The sequence below is a fragment of the Falco biarmicus genome, chromosome 6 (assembly GCF_023638135.1).
Source record: "Falco biarmicus isolate bFalBia1 chromosome 6, bFalBia1.pri, whole genome shotgun sequence".
Taxonomy (NCBI): domain Eukaryota; kingdom Metazoa; phylum Chordata; class Aves; order Falconiformes; family Falconidae; genus Falco; species Falco biarmicus.
This window is the reverse complement of record NC_079293.1, coordinates 10,568,211-10,587,506: the sequence shown is the minus strand read 5'-3', so window position 1 is coordinate 10,587,506 and position 19,296 is coordinate 10,568,211. Positions and strand designations below refer to the sequence as shown.

Here is a 19,296-nt window from a genome sequence, read left to right as displayed (position 1 = left end):
TCTTGTGAATTGACTAATTTATGAAGAAATGAAAACTTGAGGGAAAGAGAAATGGCAACTTGCTGCTTCAGGGTGAGGCTATTTCCCCAGAAGCAAACTCACGGACTGCTTTTTCCTAACTGGACAGAGTAACTTTTGCATGTTATTGTATTGAAGAATAATAAAATTGTTAATCAAAACTTACTTACTGTTACACAGGTCTGTTTAAAGCCAGAATAAAACCAGGTCTGTTAATCTGCATCTTAAAAAGTATTCATCACAAAAAGATGTTTTACATCTTAAACCAGTAATAGAAGGGTATGCGAACCCTGCTGAAGAGATCACAGAAACAACTGAGTTAACACTCAATCCAGGTGTGGAAGTGGAAACATCTGGTGCAGCATGACAGCTGAAAATGACAATTTTTTAAGTCTCCTCAGCCTCACCTGCCCACAGGTTGTTTTTTTCTTGCAAACAAAATACTTGACTAACCCAGTTAAATTGTGTATGAAGAGAGACAACATGCTGTACTGGTAGTGTAACCACTTTCCAAGTTACTTTTGAGTTGTAGAATACACTAAAATTGCATTAAAAGAACTTGCTGACATAAAGAACAATTTGTTCTGAAGCTTACAAGCATCCATTGTGAAGCACACACTAACTTCAACCATGTAACTCCAGACTTCAGTAGGCGAGCCTGAAGACAATCATATTTTCATTTCTTCCAAGAATATCACAATCCAATCTTTCATTTTCATAACCGAATTAATGAGGTCATTAATTAAATCCCTGGCCCTCTAACACTACTTAAAACATCTTGCCATTTTATTTAGCAAAATTTGGGCACAATCCTCAGGTGCCAATTCAATTGCACTTGTACATAACTCTGCTGTGCAGTTTGCTTGAACTGCTTCCTTTATGTCTTTATCTGAAATCAGGGTTCAGTGAGAAAGAACTCCTACCTGCTTTGTCAATTACTTTTTAAACTTCTTGAGCTTCATGAATTATTGACCTATGCTTTTATTTCTCTTATTTCATTCCCAACAGGAAATGAGAAAAATAATTTTCCAATTCAGACTTCATAGCAGCAGTTGGTGTAACTCAAATAACCAACAGTATTGCTTTTATTTTCAAACACGCTTTGAGCGTATTTGGAATGGGAGGCTTACAGGAAGATAGTTTCTTATTTGAGACTCAGGTCATATAAGGATCTGCTAATTCTTATCGGGCCATTTCATAATGGACTTTAGTCTTAATTGAAACTGTCAGGTAAGATTAGACCACATTTAGGCACAGAAGGCAGTGTGGTCAGAACAGAATCCATGAGCTAGAACATAGGGTATTTTTATACGAAAGTACTTCTGCTGATCTGAGGAAAATTTAATACTACCACCACTACAAAAAAAGCATTTTGCAACTGGGCTTTCTACCTCAGACCTCTTTTTCACAGTTAGAAGCAGCCTCTTCCACGAACAGGCCACGTTGCTAAGAAAGAGCAGGAATAAAACTGGCTTAGATTTTCACATTTTTTCTCCTACTTCAGAAGTGAAGTTTTGGCAGGCTGTTCAATACAGGCAAGTACTGATATGTGGAACATTTTGGGCTGTTTGGTTTTTTTGTGTTTGGGTTTGTTTGTTTGTTTTAAACTTACTGACTAGGTCAATACAAAGCCTTCATGGGACTGGGCTTGATTTTAAGATTGATATTGCAGACCTTCCTGAAGACCTTTGTGTTGTTGCCCTCTTCATTTCTAACTCATCATAGCTAATTAGTTCAGTTACAGGGAACACCCCCAGGTAATAAAAATATTGAACTTTTATTAAAAAAAAAACCCAACTTACGTAGTACCAAGGGTAGATTCACAAATTTTCAGGCAAGACCAGAAACATATTTTTGTCACGGGAACTTTGAAGATCAGAATCATTTGCAGTGCTTCCAGATTACTCTGTGGTTATGCCTTGCCCTTTGTCTTCAGTGGTTGCATTCCAACCAGTAACTTTTTCTTTTTTTTTTAAAGTAAGTGTAGGTACATTCTACTTTAGACAGTTACCTTTTTCCACCAGACACTGACTTCAACTCAGTCTTGGACATCTATCAATCTATAGACACTGAAACTCTTTTAAATTTTCCCACTGCAAGTAAGGCATCTGAGAGCAAGTGCAGTCAGTAATGCCTCCTGTGAATCCAATCCAATGCCAGCCATGTTCGTTACCCTGATGGATTCAAGCAGGTACACATGCTTGCAGATGTTACTTGACCCTAGACTGTTACGGCCTTTTCTCCCATGGAGATTTCTGTAAAAAAAGACAAGGCTTGCATTCTTCCAAGGTTTAACATCCATAATTAAAAGCAAAACCATGCTGCCGAGAACCTAGTTTCAGTACCAGTGTGACCTTGGGAGGCAAAGGCTGTGAAGGATCCTTCACGCGCCAGTTACAAGCTGGTAACTTCCCTCTGACTCAGCCAAGCACAATCAACAGCTCCTAAATACCCTGGTGCAGGTAGAAAAATACACCCGACGTGACAACCTGCTTTGTTACAGGGATGTAGATTTTTACAAGAAACCCGAAGGAACTTGATCTCACACAAGAGAATTTTCTTAGAGACCTCTTGCCTAAGAGAGGGACATGTCCTAGTTTCCCAAATTACTGTCTCCAGGAAAGAGTCGTTTCCCTCTTACAAGCAGACCCTCATACAGCAGCAGCCTCCAAAAAACTTATAATCGCTCACATTTTGGGCACTGCTTCCTTTGGGGAAGACTTGGAAAGTGCCTGACGGGCACTCAGAAAGCAGAGGCATGGCTCTTTGTACTCCTGAACCCTGGTAGTGAATACCTGTGAAGGATGCCACTGAAGAACCTGGTCACAGGTGGTCAAATCCAAATTCAACACGACACTGAACACGGGGACAGTGACACTGCCTGAAGCGTCAGACAGGGATGCCGCGGTTTCATCTTTGAACACGTGACATAAGGGCAACTTGTAAGAAACAGAAAATTCAAGATCTCCATAGTTATCAACTTGACATCACAACAAATGAACATGAGTGAAGGAAGAGTTTACAAATCTCGCGTAATATTTTAGGCTCTTACAAGCATTTTAAACTCCCTCAGGCATGCTGTTCATCAGGCATACTGCCTGACCAGTATTTACTGCTACAGGCTCTCAGAAAAAAAGCTTAATTGTAACAAAAATCAGACAGCAACTCTCCCAGTGCACTTCATTAAGAACTTCAAAGAAGCACTAACAGGTATAGTCAGTAGAAAAAAAAAAAAAAAAACAGTAAGGCATCGAAAAGTATTTTAAGGTAAAGATACAGAAATACTTTGGTTTTAATTTTGAACACAGGCCAAAAAGCAGCATTTCCTACTTGGAAAAAGACAGGGATTCTGAACAAATCAGAATATATTTGTATTTCAAGTGACAAGCACAAAGTTTAAAAATCAAAATATTTTAATGACCAGTAATTGGAAGACATCCTTTTAGTCATTTACTATATCGTAGACTAGCAGCTACTCTACAGATGAAAGCCAGTTTAACATTTTATGTGAGTTTTCTGCCTTGCAACATACAAAGGTACATACCTTTATTCTACAATTCCAGGAACATTAGATACAGCACTGTAAATAAAATCTTAAAAGTCTTTTGACTACTTAAAACACCCCGTGTTGCCACACTCTACTGTGCAAACAAATTATTCTACGGAGTTACAGAAAGCTAGCACATTGGAAATGTTGCCTCATTCCATAGCTTATACAGACCCACACACTTCAACTGCTAACTGAAAAAGATTCCACAAGTAATTCAGTAAGAACAGTCATGTGTTCATGTGATAAATAAATGGTGTTGTTTAAAACTGGTATAGATTAAGCTACTGGACCATGAATAAACAACTTTTTTTAACAAATAACGCAATCCCAGAAATACAACTCACTTAAACTGCATTCAGACTTAATGAGAATGTATCTTTTCATCCAAATTAAAATAAATGTATGTTCAAGCACAAAATAGAATCTCTTATTAAACGGTTTGCAGAATTTATTAGGTCTTTTTTAATATACTCAATGCTTTATCAAGCTAGTTGCATATAAAGTGATCTCCGCCATATACATTACAGTTTCTGTGCATCATCTAAAAAAAGAAGTCACCAAAATGTAGTATTTTACAGGTTACAGTTAACTTTTAATTAACCTAAAAGTGGATCCATCTGTAATTTAAGACACTAACCCACATACTGCTTCTAACTGCAATATTGAAAGTAGGTTTCACAGCAAGCTCAACCTGCGTTTCAGTGAAAAGAGGTTACTGCCATCTCAACTTCTGAATTTCTAGTTTACTATCTTAACACTGCAAAAAATTAACGTTGTTTTCACTCCAAATAAGGAAAAAGTGTATGACAATTCCTTATAACAAAACCTGCTCAGAATATATACGCCTCAAGAAAATTAGGAAGCTCCTCCAGTAAAAGGAATTCACCCAAATTTGTGAACAGAAAAAATATTGTAGGTTCTTCTTGATTAATGCTTGGAGCTGCTCAGAAAAAGCAAAATCAGCAAGCACAATAGGTAAACTAGTATTGGATATGACTTAAAGCAAAGAAAATTAGAAAAAAGCAAATTCTACCTGCAACAAACATTTCCCAAATTAGAAAAATCTTTAAAAGAGACTCACACAGATAATCAACAAGTAAGTTTTCTGGTATCTTCATAGGATGCTAGTTTACTGGCCAGGCGCATACATTGTAAATACACGAAGAATCCAGAGTGCTGAGATTTACATAGCGCTTAAGGGATTTAATGAAACAGAGGTGTGTAGGACACAGGAAAAATATTTAACAACTTACATAAATATATTAAAATCTCAGCAGGAAATGTAAAAGCCCATGCACACAAGACAGTAAATTGAAAAAATATTTAAGACTTGACTTTTTCTTTCAACAGCCCTGATACCTGAATTCTGGAAAGTGAACATTTTACAGTTATCTTCTAACAGTCTTTCTCCACGCAACCTGTATGTCCTGAATCATACCAACATTACACAGCACATGAACAAGCAGCAGATGCATCAAGGGAACAGGAGCTATATGCATCATATGGCCTGCCCAGTTAGCGGCAAATATCAGAAAAATTGTTTCTGGCGTAGGCAGAAGAGATAGAACCAATACAACTAATTGTATACCCGTCATTTTCAAGAGTTAATCCACAGTATGGGAAAGGGGAGCTTTAGATAAAAATAAAGTACCCAGTCTCAGCAGTGACAGAAGCAGAGATTTATCTTTCAAAAACTGGGTCCATTCTGGACTGGCCTTGATGCACATGCAGTACATTTGTTTGCAGAATGCAAGATTAATTGGGAATGTCTGCACTAGTGTTTCGATTTCCGTATTTGTGATGGATAATCAGCAATACAACTCCTAAGAAGAAGCATATGGACCCAACAGTGATGTAAGCGATTCCCAGAAAGGGATTTTTGCCTCCCATCCACGAGATGGTGCTTAGGATCATTCTTTTCCGTCCATCAAAACTGTGTACGGGATAATCTGAAAAATATTTAGGAAAACAAGAAGCACATTTCCAAATCTACCTTTATGTAGTCAGGCACATAAAAATTTTGGGTCATTACACTCAGGTTCCAAATATAAACTGCTGCCTTTGAATAGTGGAAGTGCAAATATGCAACATTAAGCTCATCTTTTAGGTTAAGACTAATCTGGGCACTGTTAGCTACTCCAAGACAAATGCCACATTAGGAGATGTTAATCTCTTTTTAAGCAAAGAATAAAGGGTTTGTTGTTTTTTTTTTTGGGGGGGGGGCACGTTGAAAGCAGCTTCAATAAAATGAGAAAAGTCTAAATTTTAATTCTTGGCTGTATTATAGCACAACATTTTTCTTTATGTTCAGTTTTATACGCACTCCCCACCATTTTGCAGCAAAGGAAAATACCGCAGTAGCTATTTAAAAATGATCATTAAGTGCTTTCAAATTTTAAGAATTCGGTAACTATGACAACCCTCCTCCTCCAGTCTCCTACACATCTACCTAGTCTTTAATTTGTCCGTAACAGAATGACAGTCCTCCACCTGATCCACAGCTCTAGCATTTTTCTGACCTCCAAAGTCAGTCTGCCCTTGATTACATATTGTCATTGCACCTTGAAGTTAAAGTTCTAAAATTTCTAGACTACCAACTACCTCTGTTCTTTCCTTTTTCCTACGCTTCTCTCAATTCCTTTACAGCACTCAAGCAATCTGATTTCCCTCTCACTATGAAGCTACTAATTCTATAAAAACTTGCACAGAAGTAAAAGATGGTAATACTCTACCCAATTCCCACTGCCAGTTTTCAACCACAGCTCAATACCATCTTTTTTTAGAGATGGTAAGAAAAAAGGTTAGTTCAATTCGAACTTGCACAAATACATATACCCATGCCAGCTAAAGCTCTTAGCCACTTCCAAAGGTTTTTCAAAGGATACTGTACGCAATATCCAAAGAATATTTTCCAGCCTGTAAGGTAGGCTGCAAGTTATCCTTCCTTTCAATGAGACGATACAGCTTGCGAAACGTTGGCAGAGCAGCAGTGCGCATCCACACAATGAAGTCTTCGTTAATAAAGCCATTGTTGTCAGGCTCCGAGTCCAGCATATACACCGGCTTGGGCCAGTTTACAGGTTTTGTTGTGCCTAGGATTAAACAAACGGTATTTCAAATAGAGGGCCAAGTAACACACTGGCCCATCAAAATTCATTCTAATAGTACAAAAAAAAATTACTGGCTTCTAAAAAGTATGAACAGACAGGCTGGCTCACTACTACTGCAAGACACTGGGCTATTTAAGAATTCTTCATTTTGCAGCTTAAGTAGTTTAATTTATATAAATAAGCAGCTTTATTTATTTATATAACAGCACTGTCCATTTGTTTGAACACATTTATATAGCTATGCTATGCAGTCTCATGTCAAAACAATACTTCGTTAGATAGTTCTCCATTAGGAGACAGCTCCTCTGCTCACTCATTTGACCACCACTTCCTAGATCACAAGCAAATAAAATTACATACAATATTTTAGATAACACCATACTAATGCTTTTGCTAAATTTATTTGAAATACAATTCTGTGCTGTATTCGGGTAAGGTATCTTTATTTTCCAAGGGTAGCATCACATTGTTAACATGTAATTTGGCTGTGACTAAGCAAGAAACCCACATCAGGTTAAACCTGAAATTATTATATACCTTGCATAAACACACACACCCTTTACAGCCCTGAGGAAGATTATTTTCAGACATTAGAAGCCAAAGAAAACTTTGATTTGTCCAACTGCATTTAACATAACAAATGACACATCAGTCACTTTAACCACAAAAAAAGAATCAGTGTTTTAGAAAACATTGCACAATCTAGCAGTAGAAACATTCAAATGAAAACTCCGTATGAAGAGTTTGTTGAAGCTACCACAGGATTTCTTTTCAAGTTAAATCCAAGCATTACAGTGGCTGTACTGGTTTTGGCTGGGATAGAGTTAAATTTCTTCATAGTGGCTTGTACCCTGCTGTGTTTTGGGTTCGTGATGAGGACAGTGTTGATAACACACTTATGTTTTATTTATTACTGAGCAGCTCCTCAGACTGCCCTGCAAGCACGTAGGCTGGGAGCGCGCAAGAGGCTGGGGGTGATGCAGCCACAACAGCTGACCCCAGCTGACCAAAGGGCTATTCCATACCATACGGCATCATGTTCAGCACTAACTAGGCACGCAGAGGTAGGTAGGGAGCTGCCATTGCTCAGGGACTTGGCCAATGTTAAGTAATTGTTTTCTTTTGCATCGCTTGTTTTTCTTGGGGTTTGTTGTCCTCTCTCTTTGTTGTTTTTGTGGTTTGGGGTTTCTTTGTAGAATGTTTGGGTTTGTTTTTTTTTTAATTATTACGCTGTCTTTATATCAACCTATGAGTTTTCTCACTTTTACCCTTCCAATTCTCCCTCCGTCCCACTGGGTGGGGGCATGGTTACATGAGCAGCTGCGTGGTGCTTAGTTGCCGGCGAGGGTTAAGCCACAACAGCAGTGCACATATTACACTTTTCTTAGTATTCAAGGCAAAGAAAAAAAAAAGATTACATTAAAGGTAAAAAGGTAAAACCCCAACACTTTCACATAAAATTTGCGGCTTTCACTATTTAAAGATGACCCTTCTAGCCAGCAGAGTAGTCCGTAGCTTGGATTTCTTCAGAGAACCACAATATTTTACATTAGCATGTTCAGTGAAATGTAGTCAGGTAAAACTCGCTGGAATCAAAATGTGAATGAAGCGTTTTGTTGTTCTTAAAATTTCACCTTTTTTTTTTTTTTTACCTTGAAAAAGCGCAGTTAAGTTATTTCCATCTCCTGTAGGATTCCTGAACTTTACATTTTTATCTGTCCACCATGCAATGCCTTTTTTAATCAAAGTAATAGGAGTCCTTGTGTCATTCTCAATGCGGTATAATTCCAATGTGTCTGAAGAGAAAATCAAATTAGAAAACCAGCTGAAGAGACTTTCATTAGACAGATGATCCCAATAGGCAGTGAAATAATTACTTCCAGATGAAACGAAACACAACAAAAAAACGGACAAGGCATTTATTATCTGCCTGCCACAATCACAAGCTGTTCTGCAAGAATCAATGAATATTATTAGATAGCAGCATATTATCCATATATGATACCTGTGCTTCTACTCCATTGCAGTAACAGCTTCTCAAAACAGGCATTTTCATCCTTTGTATTCTATCAGATTACATTAATTCTCATAACAATTTTGAAAAAAGCAACAGCAGTACAAGACATTTATTTTATTCTGAACAATGAAAATATTAAAGCAGAACAAAAAAACCCATGATGTCTTTATTCAGAATAATTTGCAACACAACACAAAACATACACTAGATCACATAAACATCCAAGTGATAATGTAAAAGTGTTACCATACCATTAAACATACTGTTGGCTATAGCTCCACAAGGAGCAATGGGTTTGTCCTCATTTGTGCGGTAAGGCTCACATTCCTTACTTGGATTCTGATAGTTAGAAAGAAAAAAGGCAGATGAGTCTCTGCTAGCTGATTTAACTGACTTGTTTTTTACTACAGTACCTCAATAATGTGCAGATCTTGATACGTACCACAAAGTAATCTTTTCACAAGTCAGGTTATTTACAAATACTTCAGCATTCAATACTAGTTATCATGATTGATTGTTCTTTTACAAACAGGAATAAAATCTAAATAAAACACAAAGTCAGAATCCCATCATGTTCATACTAAAACCAAGGTTTTTCTTGGATGCTATTACAACTTTTTTCTTCTATCTTTTAATAGAAACAGTTTTCCAGCATGAAGTACCCAAGTATTCTTTTCTTAAAGGGGGTTTTAAGTATGCATCAGTGTTACAGAAAATAAGATTGTAAGAAACCAAGCGTAACAAAATGCAAAAGGTTGCAAGGACTCCCAATAGCATGCCAAAAATGCAAGCAGAAAAAGGCCCCCAAAACCCTGTGTCAGTGATCAGGTGTAGCCTCCTGAAACTCTCCCCTTTTTTTTTTAAAGTTTACAGATAAAAAGGGAAAAATCATTCCTGCTGAAACAGAACACCCAACTGTATTTCCGTGCCTCATAAAAACTGGGTAAAGGAAAGGTCTGGCCCTAAACATTATACAGTGCCTTGAACAGAAAACACAGTACTGGTATTTTCCAATATTGCTGATGTTCAATAATGAACCAGAGTCTACAAAAAGGGATGCACTGAACTGCAATATCCAAACCAACTGCTAAGTAGCCGAATGTTATACTAAAAACAAAAGCTTCAGACGGAACGGATACAGATAGATACTACTGACTGAACATAACAAGACAGTTTAAAACTATTTAAATTTGAGAAGTGATTGAAGTACTGCATTGCTGTCTGCTTAATGAAATGACATGAAATTTTAGAGTTATTTTCTATAAACAAAATACGAATTCCTTATGGTTGTCTTCTGTTGTGCAAAAACTCTAGTACTTCATTATCATTAAACTAAATACTCTGCTATGTGGTGATTTATGCAATAGTCGGAAATTAATTACTTATTAATATCCAACCATTAATACCTACAAGTAGGGAACTGTTATCTCCATTTAGTTGGCTGTCATCTCGAGATTTCACATAACGACGATGGTTTTGATAGAAGTTGGAAAGTCCGTAATACATGAATACATTGCTCTACAAGAAGCAAGATGGGACAAGAGAGGTTTTCATTCACACAAAGCTTAAATTTTAACCTCTTAAACTCCATGTTTACTTTACAGCAACATTCATAAAGTAGGAGCCTCAATCCCTTCTTCACACTGAGTACGTAAGAGTACTATCCTAACACAAGCTGGCATCCTGAAGTCAAACAGTATAAACATGCCATGAAGTATCAAAATTATAATTTACCAGCACTAATCCCCACACCTACCTTGTTCCTTAGGCATATAAGCCTCATTATTTGCCTCTAATCTGTCAGAAAGCACATATCTAAGTTTTGTTATACTTAAAACTTAGTTTTTAAAACTAAAAAAACCTTAGTTGAACTGAGGTTTTGGACATCATGTAGGAATAGCTGATCTTCCAGCCAGCTATGATACATATGGTAAATCTAAATGTGTAAAACACAAGCATTCCATTTAATGTTGTACATTTCCAGATAAACAGAGGCATGAAAAACCATGTCATCCCTGCTACTGAAAAGGCACACAAAAATCAGATACAAGTTCATAGGAAAACCAGAAATAATCCTTTAAAATAGAAAAATACAATTAAGACCTAGTGATACAGCTTTCCTATTGATTGTAAAATAAACCATATAAACTCTTCTAATTTCACTTTGCGTGCAGGGTAGCATACCTCAAATGAATGTTCCAGTGTGAAATTGATGGTGCAAGTACACGGTGTTGTGCTATCCCAGGACACATTTAAGCATTTGTTGCAGGGACTAGAAGGTTCTGTTCCTGTATAGTCAATCTATAACAGAAAAAAAAAATCATTAATTTACAATGGGAGAGTAAAGCAAAATGGTAAGCCAGAAAGCTGACATGGCATTTATTTTGCAATCTTATTACACTCCAACACCAAAAGCCCATTCAGGCCTACTTGATCTCAAGAGGTCCCTTCCAACCTAAAGGATTTTGTAATTCTGTGTATATGCTCCATTTCAGCCTCAAATAAATTCAATTTTTCCATTACTGCCAGGGGAAAACAAAACAAAAAACACCCACCAAAACACAAGCAGCAGATAATACAAATGTGACACTTCCAAACACATACTGTATGACAAGCAGATCTGAACTTTTACACACTTTCCAAGGAGGTTAAATTTTCAAAAAGTCTAGATATTTAATAAAAAAGGTTTGCATTAGAAAACTTGCTTTGCTGACCATTTTTAGCTATCTAATTAGTCAGAAGCTTAAAAAAAAAAAATCACTTAATGCCCAAGAGCTGTCCTAAAATAGGAAAATGAAGATGCTAATACTGTTTTGCCAGAAATGGTAAAATACCAGTAGATGGACATGAAAGATCAGTGTTAATCTGGCTTACACAATATTATCTGTCTTTAACAACGCCACTCAAAAAGGCCCGTATTTGAAATCTGTACATACAGGCTACCTGGACAGTATTTATAATATTTAGCAGCCATGAGCTCACCCTATGGCCCAAGCCAACTAACTCACTTGACCACAGTGGCTCTCTCATGTATAGAGCTCTAGCACGTGAATGGCAGGAAATAATTAACTTGGGCTCAGCAGGCTAGCTCCAAGCGCAGCAGGAGAAAGCTTCCATCTGCCTATAAACTTGTATTTCTACACTCACTATGAACTTCCTATTGAGAATTTAGACTCAGACTGCTGCAATACATACCGTGTTAGAGCAACCAACTGTTTAACAGCAGTATCATTTAAACTACAACACCTACCTAGTTTTGTGAAAGGCTGCTGCAAATGGTTTGCTCCGATTTACACTTATAGTGAAACACATTATCAAGCATTAGAGTGATTTATGATCTGTCCTAATACCTGTATTGAGGTTAGCTAAAACAAGCACACGGTTTCAAGGTTCAGGGAACAACTGAAGCCTGTTTTCCTCCGGGTCTTCTTCAAGGTCTCTCTTCCTGTAATTTCTTTGATATCTATTAAGAGTAAGCTGCAACGCTTCCTTCAGCACTTTTATTAGTATCTGCTCTGCTGCCAATTTTCTGACAGATGAGACCTACACCCTAACAAGCCTAGCTAAAACAAGTCAGCTTCAGAAGCTATTAGCTGGCAAAGAGAAAGGGAATCACATCATATTTGCTTCCTTTGCTGAACAAGATATTGAGTTTATGCAGATCTAGAAATAGCAGTGCTGCAGCAGTCCTGAACAGCTCTGTTTAGCTACAGCAGACAGACCACCACTGCTCTCAACAAACAATGCACCTCATTTGTTCAAGGGTAACTCGGGGGTGGGGGCAGGGGGGGCCTTTCCTGCTAAAGAAAGCTTTAGCAAGCATTTCCTTTAGAAAAAACTTAAACCTCTGTATCTTGAGCTAGTTCTCCAGTGTGGAAAATTTTCAATCAAGAACTCAAATACTCCAAGGTTGCAAAAGAGTTAAAGACTTCACTTTTAAAAATATAATTGACTAAATTCTGTGGAGCATGAAATTGATGTACATTGAAGCAGAATCATGCTTTTGACCACTGCTATCAGCTTCACCACTATTCAAGAGCTTTCCTGTAGAGCAACCACCAACACAAGTAGTTTTTTCTGCATCCACATTTACAGGTTACATTCAACAGAAAGCTTAAAGGGATAGAGGTATCTCTCTTCATCTCTGAAGGACATATCTGAAGGACTGACTTTGGGGTCCAACGCAGGAACCCATCTGACCCAGCGGTCTGTCCCCAGGGATCAGCCAGCAGCTGAGCACGACAAACCCACAGAGTGAGCCCTTCCCCAACAACCCCTGATCCAAGGGCAATGGGTATATCCAAATTACCCAGCACCAATAGCTTTTCAGGCTGTTGACATCTTTCTCAGCTGATTCACATGTCTGCAGTACAGAAATAACATTACTATCGCACATACATATTCTCCAAACCATTTATGATTTTTTAGACTTCATATGCTGTCACACATTTATCCTACTCTGCTCAGCCACTTCTAGTATAAAAAGTATCCTGTAACTGGTCCTATTTGCTATCCCCCTCTGCAGTTTTTATTAAGTTTTGTATTATTTTTGAAATAGGGCTAGCTGAACTACACACAACACCGAAGATGTATGCAACAGCAATTATTTTCTTCCAGTTCTTCATTCCTAGTCATGCCTTGAAGTTTATCTTGCTTTTTAACTATCATTATGCATTTCACAGCAGCAGTCACAGCACAAAGATCTCTTTTCTACACAATTAATATTTTGGATATTCCTGAATTTTTATCACATATTAATATACTCCGTCAATGCTGCTGATCCACTCTTTTTTTAAAAAAAAAAAAAAATTAAACCCCAGGAAATACAGAACTCTTTCATCCTTAGTAACAGTACAAAAAGACGCGTTTATACAGCTGCTAGTCACCTTCCACCCAAATGAACTGTTTTAATGATAGACCCAAGATAAATGGCTGCTTATACCCTTTGAAATAGCAAGACAATATGAGAGAAAAAACAATGCAAAAAATCTGTAACTCTAGTATACTAAAGCTGTTGGAAATGTTCCACATTTGAATTCAAGTGAGCTTATAAAGGAAATCAATGGAATCGCTACATTTTGCTGCTCAGTCCTCGTGCCTGCAACAGCACAGTCCACAGACACACTAATGGCTGCAATATCCAGTTCCAGGGAACAGTGATTTGAACTGTACATGAACACGTACTTCAGGGGCATAAATTATACATCCCATTCAATTTCAATATACTAAGTTTACAGGCAGCTATATACATCTGTATATATATATGCATTCACACAGAGAAGTATGCTATTGACTAGGAGGTAGGTGTAAATAACTACCTCCACTTCCTCCTCCAATTGCATTTTTAAAAGAGCTTAGTCACTGCACCTAGCTTTTAGATGTCTTGTCTCCCGGAGCCAAATTTACAGCTATTTGTGAATAACATTTGGCAATTACTAACAAAAGCCAGCATATTAAGCAGGTACGTATTTCAGCTAAGCATGTAAGTGATAGCAGAGTCTTAAACTGCATCCCTCACTGGCATTCAGAGCCCAAATGCTGGTCTGTAAAACCCTTCACCTGTTTCATGGCTGCAACTATAAAACCTTTTTTGATTTAAACCTTTTTTTTTTTTTCAAAAAAAAACCCCACTCTGTCACCTTTAGAATTATAATCTTACTTGCAGAATTTCTGCATTATAACACTTGACAAAACATGCATGAGGATCAGAGAACACAACCCAAGTTTCCCCATTCTTACCTGCATACCCCAACTGTCCGATCATACCCTCAGAAGTCAAAGAACTCTGTCCCTCCTGTCCTCACGAAAGCCTAATGAACTGATCTGGGAGAGCTTCACGTAAGGTGGATGATACAAGAGTGAACCCACACAGTAAAACAAACAAATAAATGAAACCCTTTTCAATCTTGACATTAGAACTGGTGGAAGGCCAGCACCTGTCAACTGGTTTACAAACATAAATGGCTACTACTGCTTTCTATATGCAATCTGATGGTATAGGGGAGCCCCAGTCATGCTTCCAGCTCACCCGTGGACTTCTATACTGCACAATAGGTGGGAACAGCTAGTTTTTGGCTCCTACTGGAACTTACCAGGAGTATATGACTGAGCTGCTAAGCAACAAAGGTATCTAAAAATTCTGTATATGCATACAGTAGCGATACAGGCACAAGCAAGAAGTCGCTTACAAATTCTTGGACTCATGAAACTCTGATGCATTACCTGTCCCTATACATCAACACAAATCCAGTCATAATGGAAAAAAAAAATATATTTATCTAGTTATATCTACCTTACAATCATTATGATCTAAGACTTTGTATTTCTTTACTATAGAAATGGCCATTGCCAAAAAATCAGAGTTAGCGAGGACGGTTTTTTTACTTCTCCCCATTGAGTTTCCTGTTGAACACACAATTGTGTTTACCTTAAATATGACTACAACACAAGAATTTAAAAGTCTACGTGCCCATGACAACTTGGCAATATTTTCTGAAGCAATTTTCAGATGTTCTACATACCCTCAAACCTTAACACAAGCAGCTTTTCAAAAACTATGCCTGTATACCACATTTGGTCACTGCAAAATACACTTCAGCTTTGTTTTTTTTCACTTCTGCTTTTCTCCTTGACTGGAATTTTAGCACTTAACACAAAAGGAAAGCAAACCTTAAGTTTGATTTATTACGACATTGTTTGCATTTTAAAAGAAATGTGATAATATAATACCATTCACTGTCTACCTCAGGATTTCCTTCGTTAACTGGGCTTCATTGCCTCACTGCTACCACTAGCCAAGCCACTGTCTTGAATATGACTTATCTGCAGGTGACAGCTTACTCTGATAACTAGAATTATTTGATCCACAAAAATTCATATTCTCCAAACATCAATCCAACAAATGATTACACATGTTTTTTCCTACAATCAGTCTTACCTCACTGATCATAGCCATCAATACGCTTTTTGAGGCTGCCCCTAATCTTTTTGGGTTGTTTCCTTACAACACAGTGATTCTGTTATCAAGTGGTCCTAAGTGTGATATACAGTTTAGTTTTCAGTTAATGTTCTGTGAGTTTTCACAGCAGTGGTGTGATTACCCATAAGAAGTAAATAATTAAGGCTAGGATTTTCAGAAAAAGCCATACTCTTCGATCTCTTGTTTCTATGTTTACTCGGGACACCCTGGTATCCCGTAAGGCGTTTAAAATGTTAAATCACTAGTGCACGTAAGAATTACAGCAATGTATACACCGCAGACTTTCATCCTGAAACTACAATTACTCTGGACATTTAAAGAAATACAATCCACCGCCACAAGCTATCTCAAGGGCGATGCGCAGACCTTCTGCGCTACTGCGACCACCACTTGCACTGGGCAGCGTTAACCAAATACTGGCGTTCCCTGCCCTGGAAGTTCTCTCGGGAGGGGCTGGCAAGGCTGACAGGAGGCCTACAAGCTCCGAGGAGGATACTCTGCAAGCTCAGGGTCTACTCAGCGTAACTCATGGGTGGGCGGTTGAAACGCACCAACGTTACACCGGATGGGAAGCGCCAGGGCGAGGCGGCAGCTCCTCCGGCACCGCGTAACCCACCCCACCTCCCGCCGAGCGGCGCCGGGTCTCGTAAGGCGGCGCAGGCCGCGGCGGGTGTGCGGCCCCTACCGCCGCCCCCGGCCGGGCCCGGCGCCCCCGAGCGGGGTTTCCCGAGCACCCACCGGCCGCCGCTGCCCCCCGCCCCGCCGGCGGGAGGAACCGGCGGGCGCCTGTGTGTGTGTGGGGGCCCCCGCGCACCTCGTACTCGCGGATGTTGTTGGAGGTGACGAAGATGCCGATGCCGATGGGGATGAAGATGAGGCCGATGATGAAGAAGGCCGGCAGCACCGTGCCCGCCGTCAGGATGGGCTGCCAGGCCGGCAGCCGCTGCTGCTTGAACGCCGTGTTATCGGGCTTGCGGGTCTTCACGGCCCCGCCGCCGCCGCCCACCGCCCCGCCGCCCGGCACGCCGACGCCGCCCGAGGGGTGCCCGTCCGCCTCCTCCTTCGCGCTGTAGTTCACGGCCATGGCGCCCGCCCGGCGCCGCGCGCTGCCACCGGCCCCACCGGCCCCGCCGGCGACCCCCGCAGCCCCGCGTCACCCACAGGCCGCCACCCCCCGCACGTGACCGGAGGCCGCCGCGCCTGCGCGCTCAGCCGCGGCAGGAGGGAGGCGCCGGGCGCGCGGCTGCCGATGCGCTCCCAGCCGCCCGCCGCGTCTCCCGGGGCCAGAGGGCAGCCGCGAGCGCGCTGCGCATGCGCAGAGCCGGGGGGCGGCGGGCGCTGGGCGGGGCCCGCTGCGCATGCGCGCCTCGCCTGCCTCCGCGGGCCCGGGCGGGGGCGGGGCCAGAGGGTGCACGAGCAGGAGGCGGTGCCGCTGAGGGGGCCTAGGCCCGCCGCGCCGCTCCGCAGCTGCCTCCGCCTCTTCCGGCCTCCGAGGGGGCGGCGCGGCCCTGTGTGGTCACGGAGGGGTCCCCGCCGCGGCCTTGCGGCCTCCGTGTACCCCGGGACCGGAGCGGGTGGCGGCCGCCTCAGCAGAAGAGCCCCGGTGCTGCGGCCTCGTCACCTGCGCTCCGTACCTGGGCGGGAGCGCTGCCACCCCGCGGCTGGCCGCCGCGCCGGGGGGCGCCTTGAAAACGGCAGCGTCCGCGGGGTCAGGGATGGAGAAATGAACCGAAGCTGCCTGCCCTCATAGATAGGGACAGCAACAGCGCCGCCGTACAGGTGCTGTCATCAAGGGAGTCTCGGCAAAGCTGTAAGAGCTTACGGGAATGACGCCGTTCATGCTGGCCATCGCTTCTGGGGGGTTCTGCACTACGTTCCTGCCCTGTTGTCTGGAGGGGTGGGAGTGAAGCGGGGTGCAGGGAATGCCGGTATGGATGGTGCTGTCAGAGTTAACTTTGTTTCCCGTACGAACTACTCTGGCTTCAATTCACTGAATAGCCACCTCCTGGAAAGCAGTGTGGGAGCATGTATTTGTATCCCAGAATACCTGCTTTATCAGGCATTGCTCAAGCCGGCGCAACATTGAAAGACCGTGTTTCTCGTTTTACTGGCGCATTTGCGTTAAAAACTGTTTTGTGAGGACTTGCTATGTAAAGTGTAGCCAAACACTCACTTTCACCAAGTGTCTATGTATTTATTTGATTTTAGGAAAAAATAAAACTATTTAATTGAAAAGTTTATAAGATGTAATTCAATCTAAGGCTTTTTAGCTTGCCGGTGGTACAGTTTCTCTAAAATAGATGCCTTTCAGTTCTCTGAAGGAGTGAAAGCATCAACAAAAGCCACTGGGGGGAGCAAATGACTTGTGCAAATGCTGCTCTTCGCGGGGACTCGACAGACCTTTCAGAGACACCATAGGGAATCTGGACGCTTCAGCATCTGAAATTTAAGAATGGATTTGGTGCCTAAATACTTATAGAGTGTTCAAAGATGAATCGTACCTTGTGACACCTGTGCTAAAGCTATACCTCATTTCTGATTTATCCTTTCCACTATCTTGTGGGCCCCACCTTTTGCTGTCGTTCCCCCTAGTTAAGCCATTTGTCCCTCTTATCACCCTTTTCTTTATTATCTTTCGTTTTCAATTACCATCTTCAGCCATAATTACTTCTACTCCCACAGCCCTGTAGAAAATCCAGTGAGGTGCAACCTGGGGTCCCAAGGGAACAAGACAGGTCAATGGGCTGAGGTGGCAAGAAATTTCCCTGGCAGCAGGATAACCAAGGGGCAGTATCGGGAAGTTGCAAACCTGATGCTGCCAGGTCTGAGAGGACTGGCAAGAAAGGGAATATTAAATTTGTGTGGGAATCTGTTCTGCAGTGGTTAAACGGGGCATGGGCTCTGTCAGCTCTTGGGGAATAGCCACAGTAGCAGTGTGGGGCTGTGGGCTGGGTGATGGAGTATCACTTCCCAGTTTTATGCTACGGCAAACTTTGATATCCTGACAAGTGCAACCAACAAATTTCACATTCATCAAATTTTACAGTGAGGTGCTGTGCAACGTTGCGTACTTCACATTGTGGGCAGTTATAAGACAAATGGGTACAGAGAAAAAAAATACTTCTCAAAACATACATTTATGATGTTTCTTTTTTAATATGTGTAATGGCAAACTTACTTTTTAGGCATTCACCTAGCAACGAGTGCTACGCAAACATATTACATAGTCAAGGCCTTGGTGTGTTACATTTTTAAGGCAAGGAAGAAGCAAATATGTATCGGACTACCTATGAATAAACACTAAAATTACAACATTTTAATTTGAAAACTGAGGTCTAATTTTGGGGGTATAAAATAAGCCTTAATATTGTACAAAAATGAACGTATAGTTAATCTGAAGACCACCAATTGGCATTTACTTTTTATTTATATTCCATTAAGCCCTCAAAATGGTCTGGCACTCACCCTATCACATTGTCCGCTTATTTCTAGGAAAGATGTAAATAATTGATACTTTTAAAAATAAAATCTGAAGACATAAAACCTTACGCAGTTAAACCCCCTAATATGTAGAACAGGCAAGGAAATAAAATGCATTGAATGCCAAATAGATTATTCCAGG

General features: G+C 40.7%; 1 protein-coding gene across 1 annotated transcript; it reads right to left on the bottom strand.

Annotated features, from left to right (window-relative positions):
- Positions 1–3,413: 3,413 nt before the first annotated feature.
- On the bottom strand, positions 3,414–16,816 carry TMEM30A (transmembrane protein 30A). Its single transcript, XM_056342980.1, has 7 exons — positions 16,489–16,816; positions 10,880–10,996; positions 10,106–10,213; positions 8,947–9,034; positions 8,331–8,474; positions 6,454–6,660; positions 3,414–5,517 (listed from the first exon to the last, which is right to left on the bottom strand). The coding sequence occupies exons 1-7, from the start codon at positions 16,756–16,758 to the stop codon at positions 5,324–5,326; spliced, it is 1,128 nt and encodes a 375-aa protein (XP_056198955.1). The 5' UTR covers positions 16,759–16,816; the 3' UTR covers positions 3,414–5,323.
- Between the last annotated feature and the right edge of the window lie 2,480 nt (positions 16,817–19,296).

Coding starts and splice junctions, on each gene's coding strand:
- TMEM30A (XM_056342980.1), bottom strand. CDS start 16,758: ATGGCCGTGAACTACAGCGCGAAGGAGGAGGCGGACGGGCACCCCTCG. Junction 6,661..8,330: donor CTTAACTGCGCTTTTTCAAG/GTAAAAAAAAAA, acceptor GTTTAATCCTAG/GCACAACAAAACCTGTAAAC. Junction 5,518..6,453: donor TTCTTTGGATATTGCGTACA/GTATCCTTTGAA, acceptor AATATTTTTCAG/ATTATCCCGTACACAGTTTT.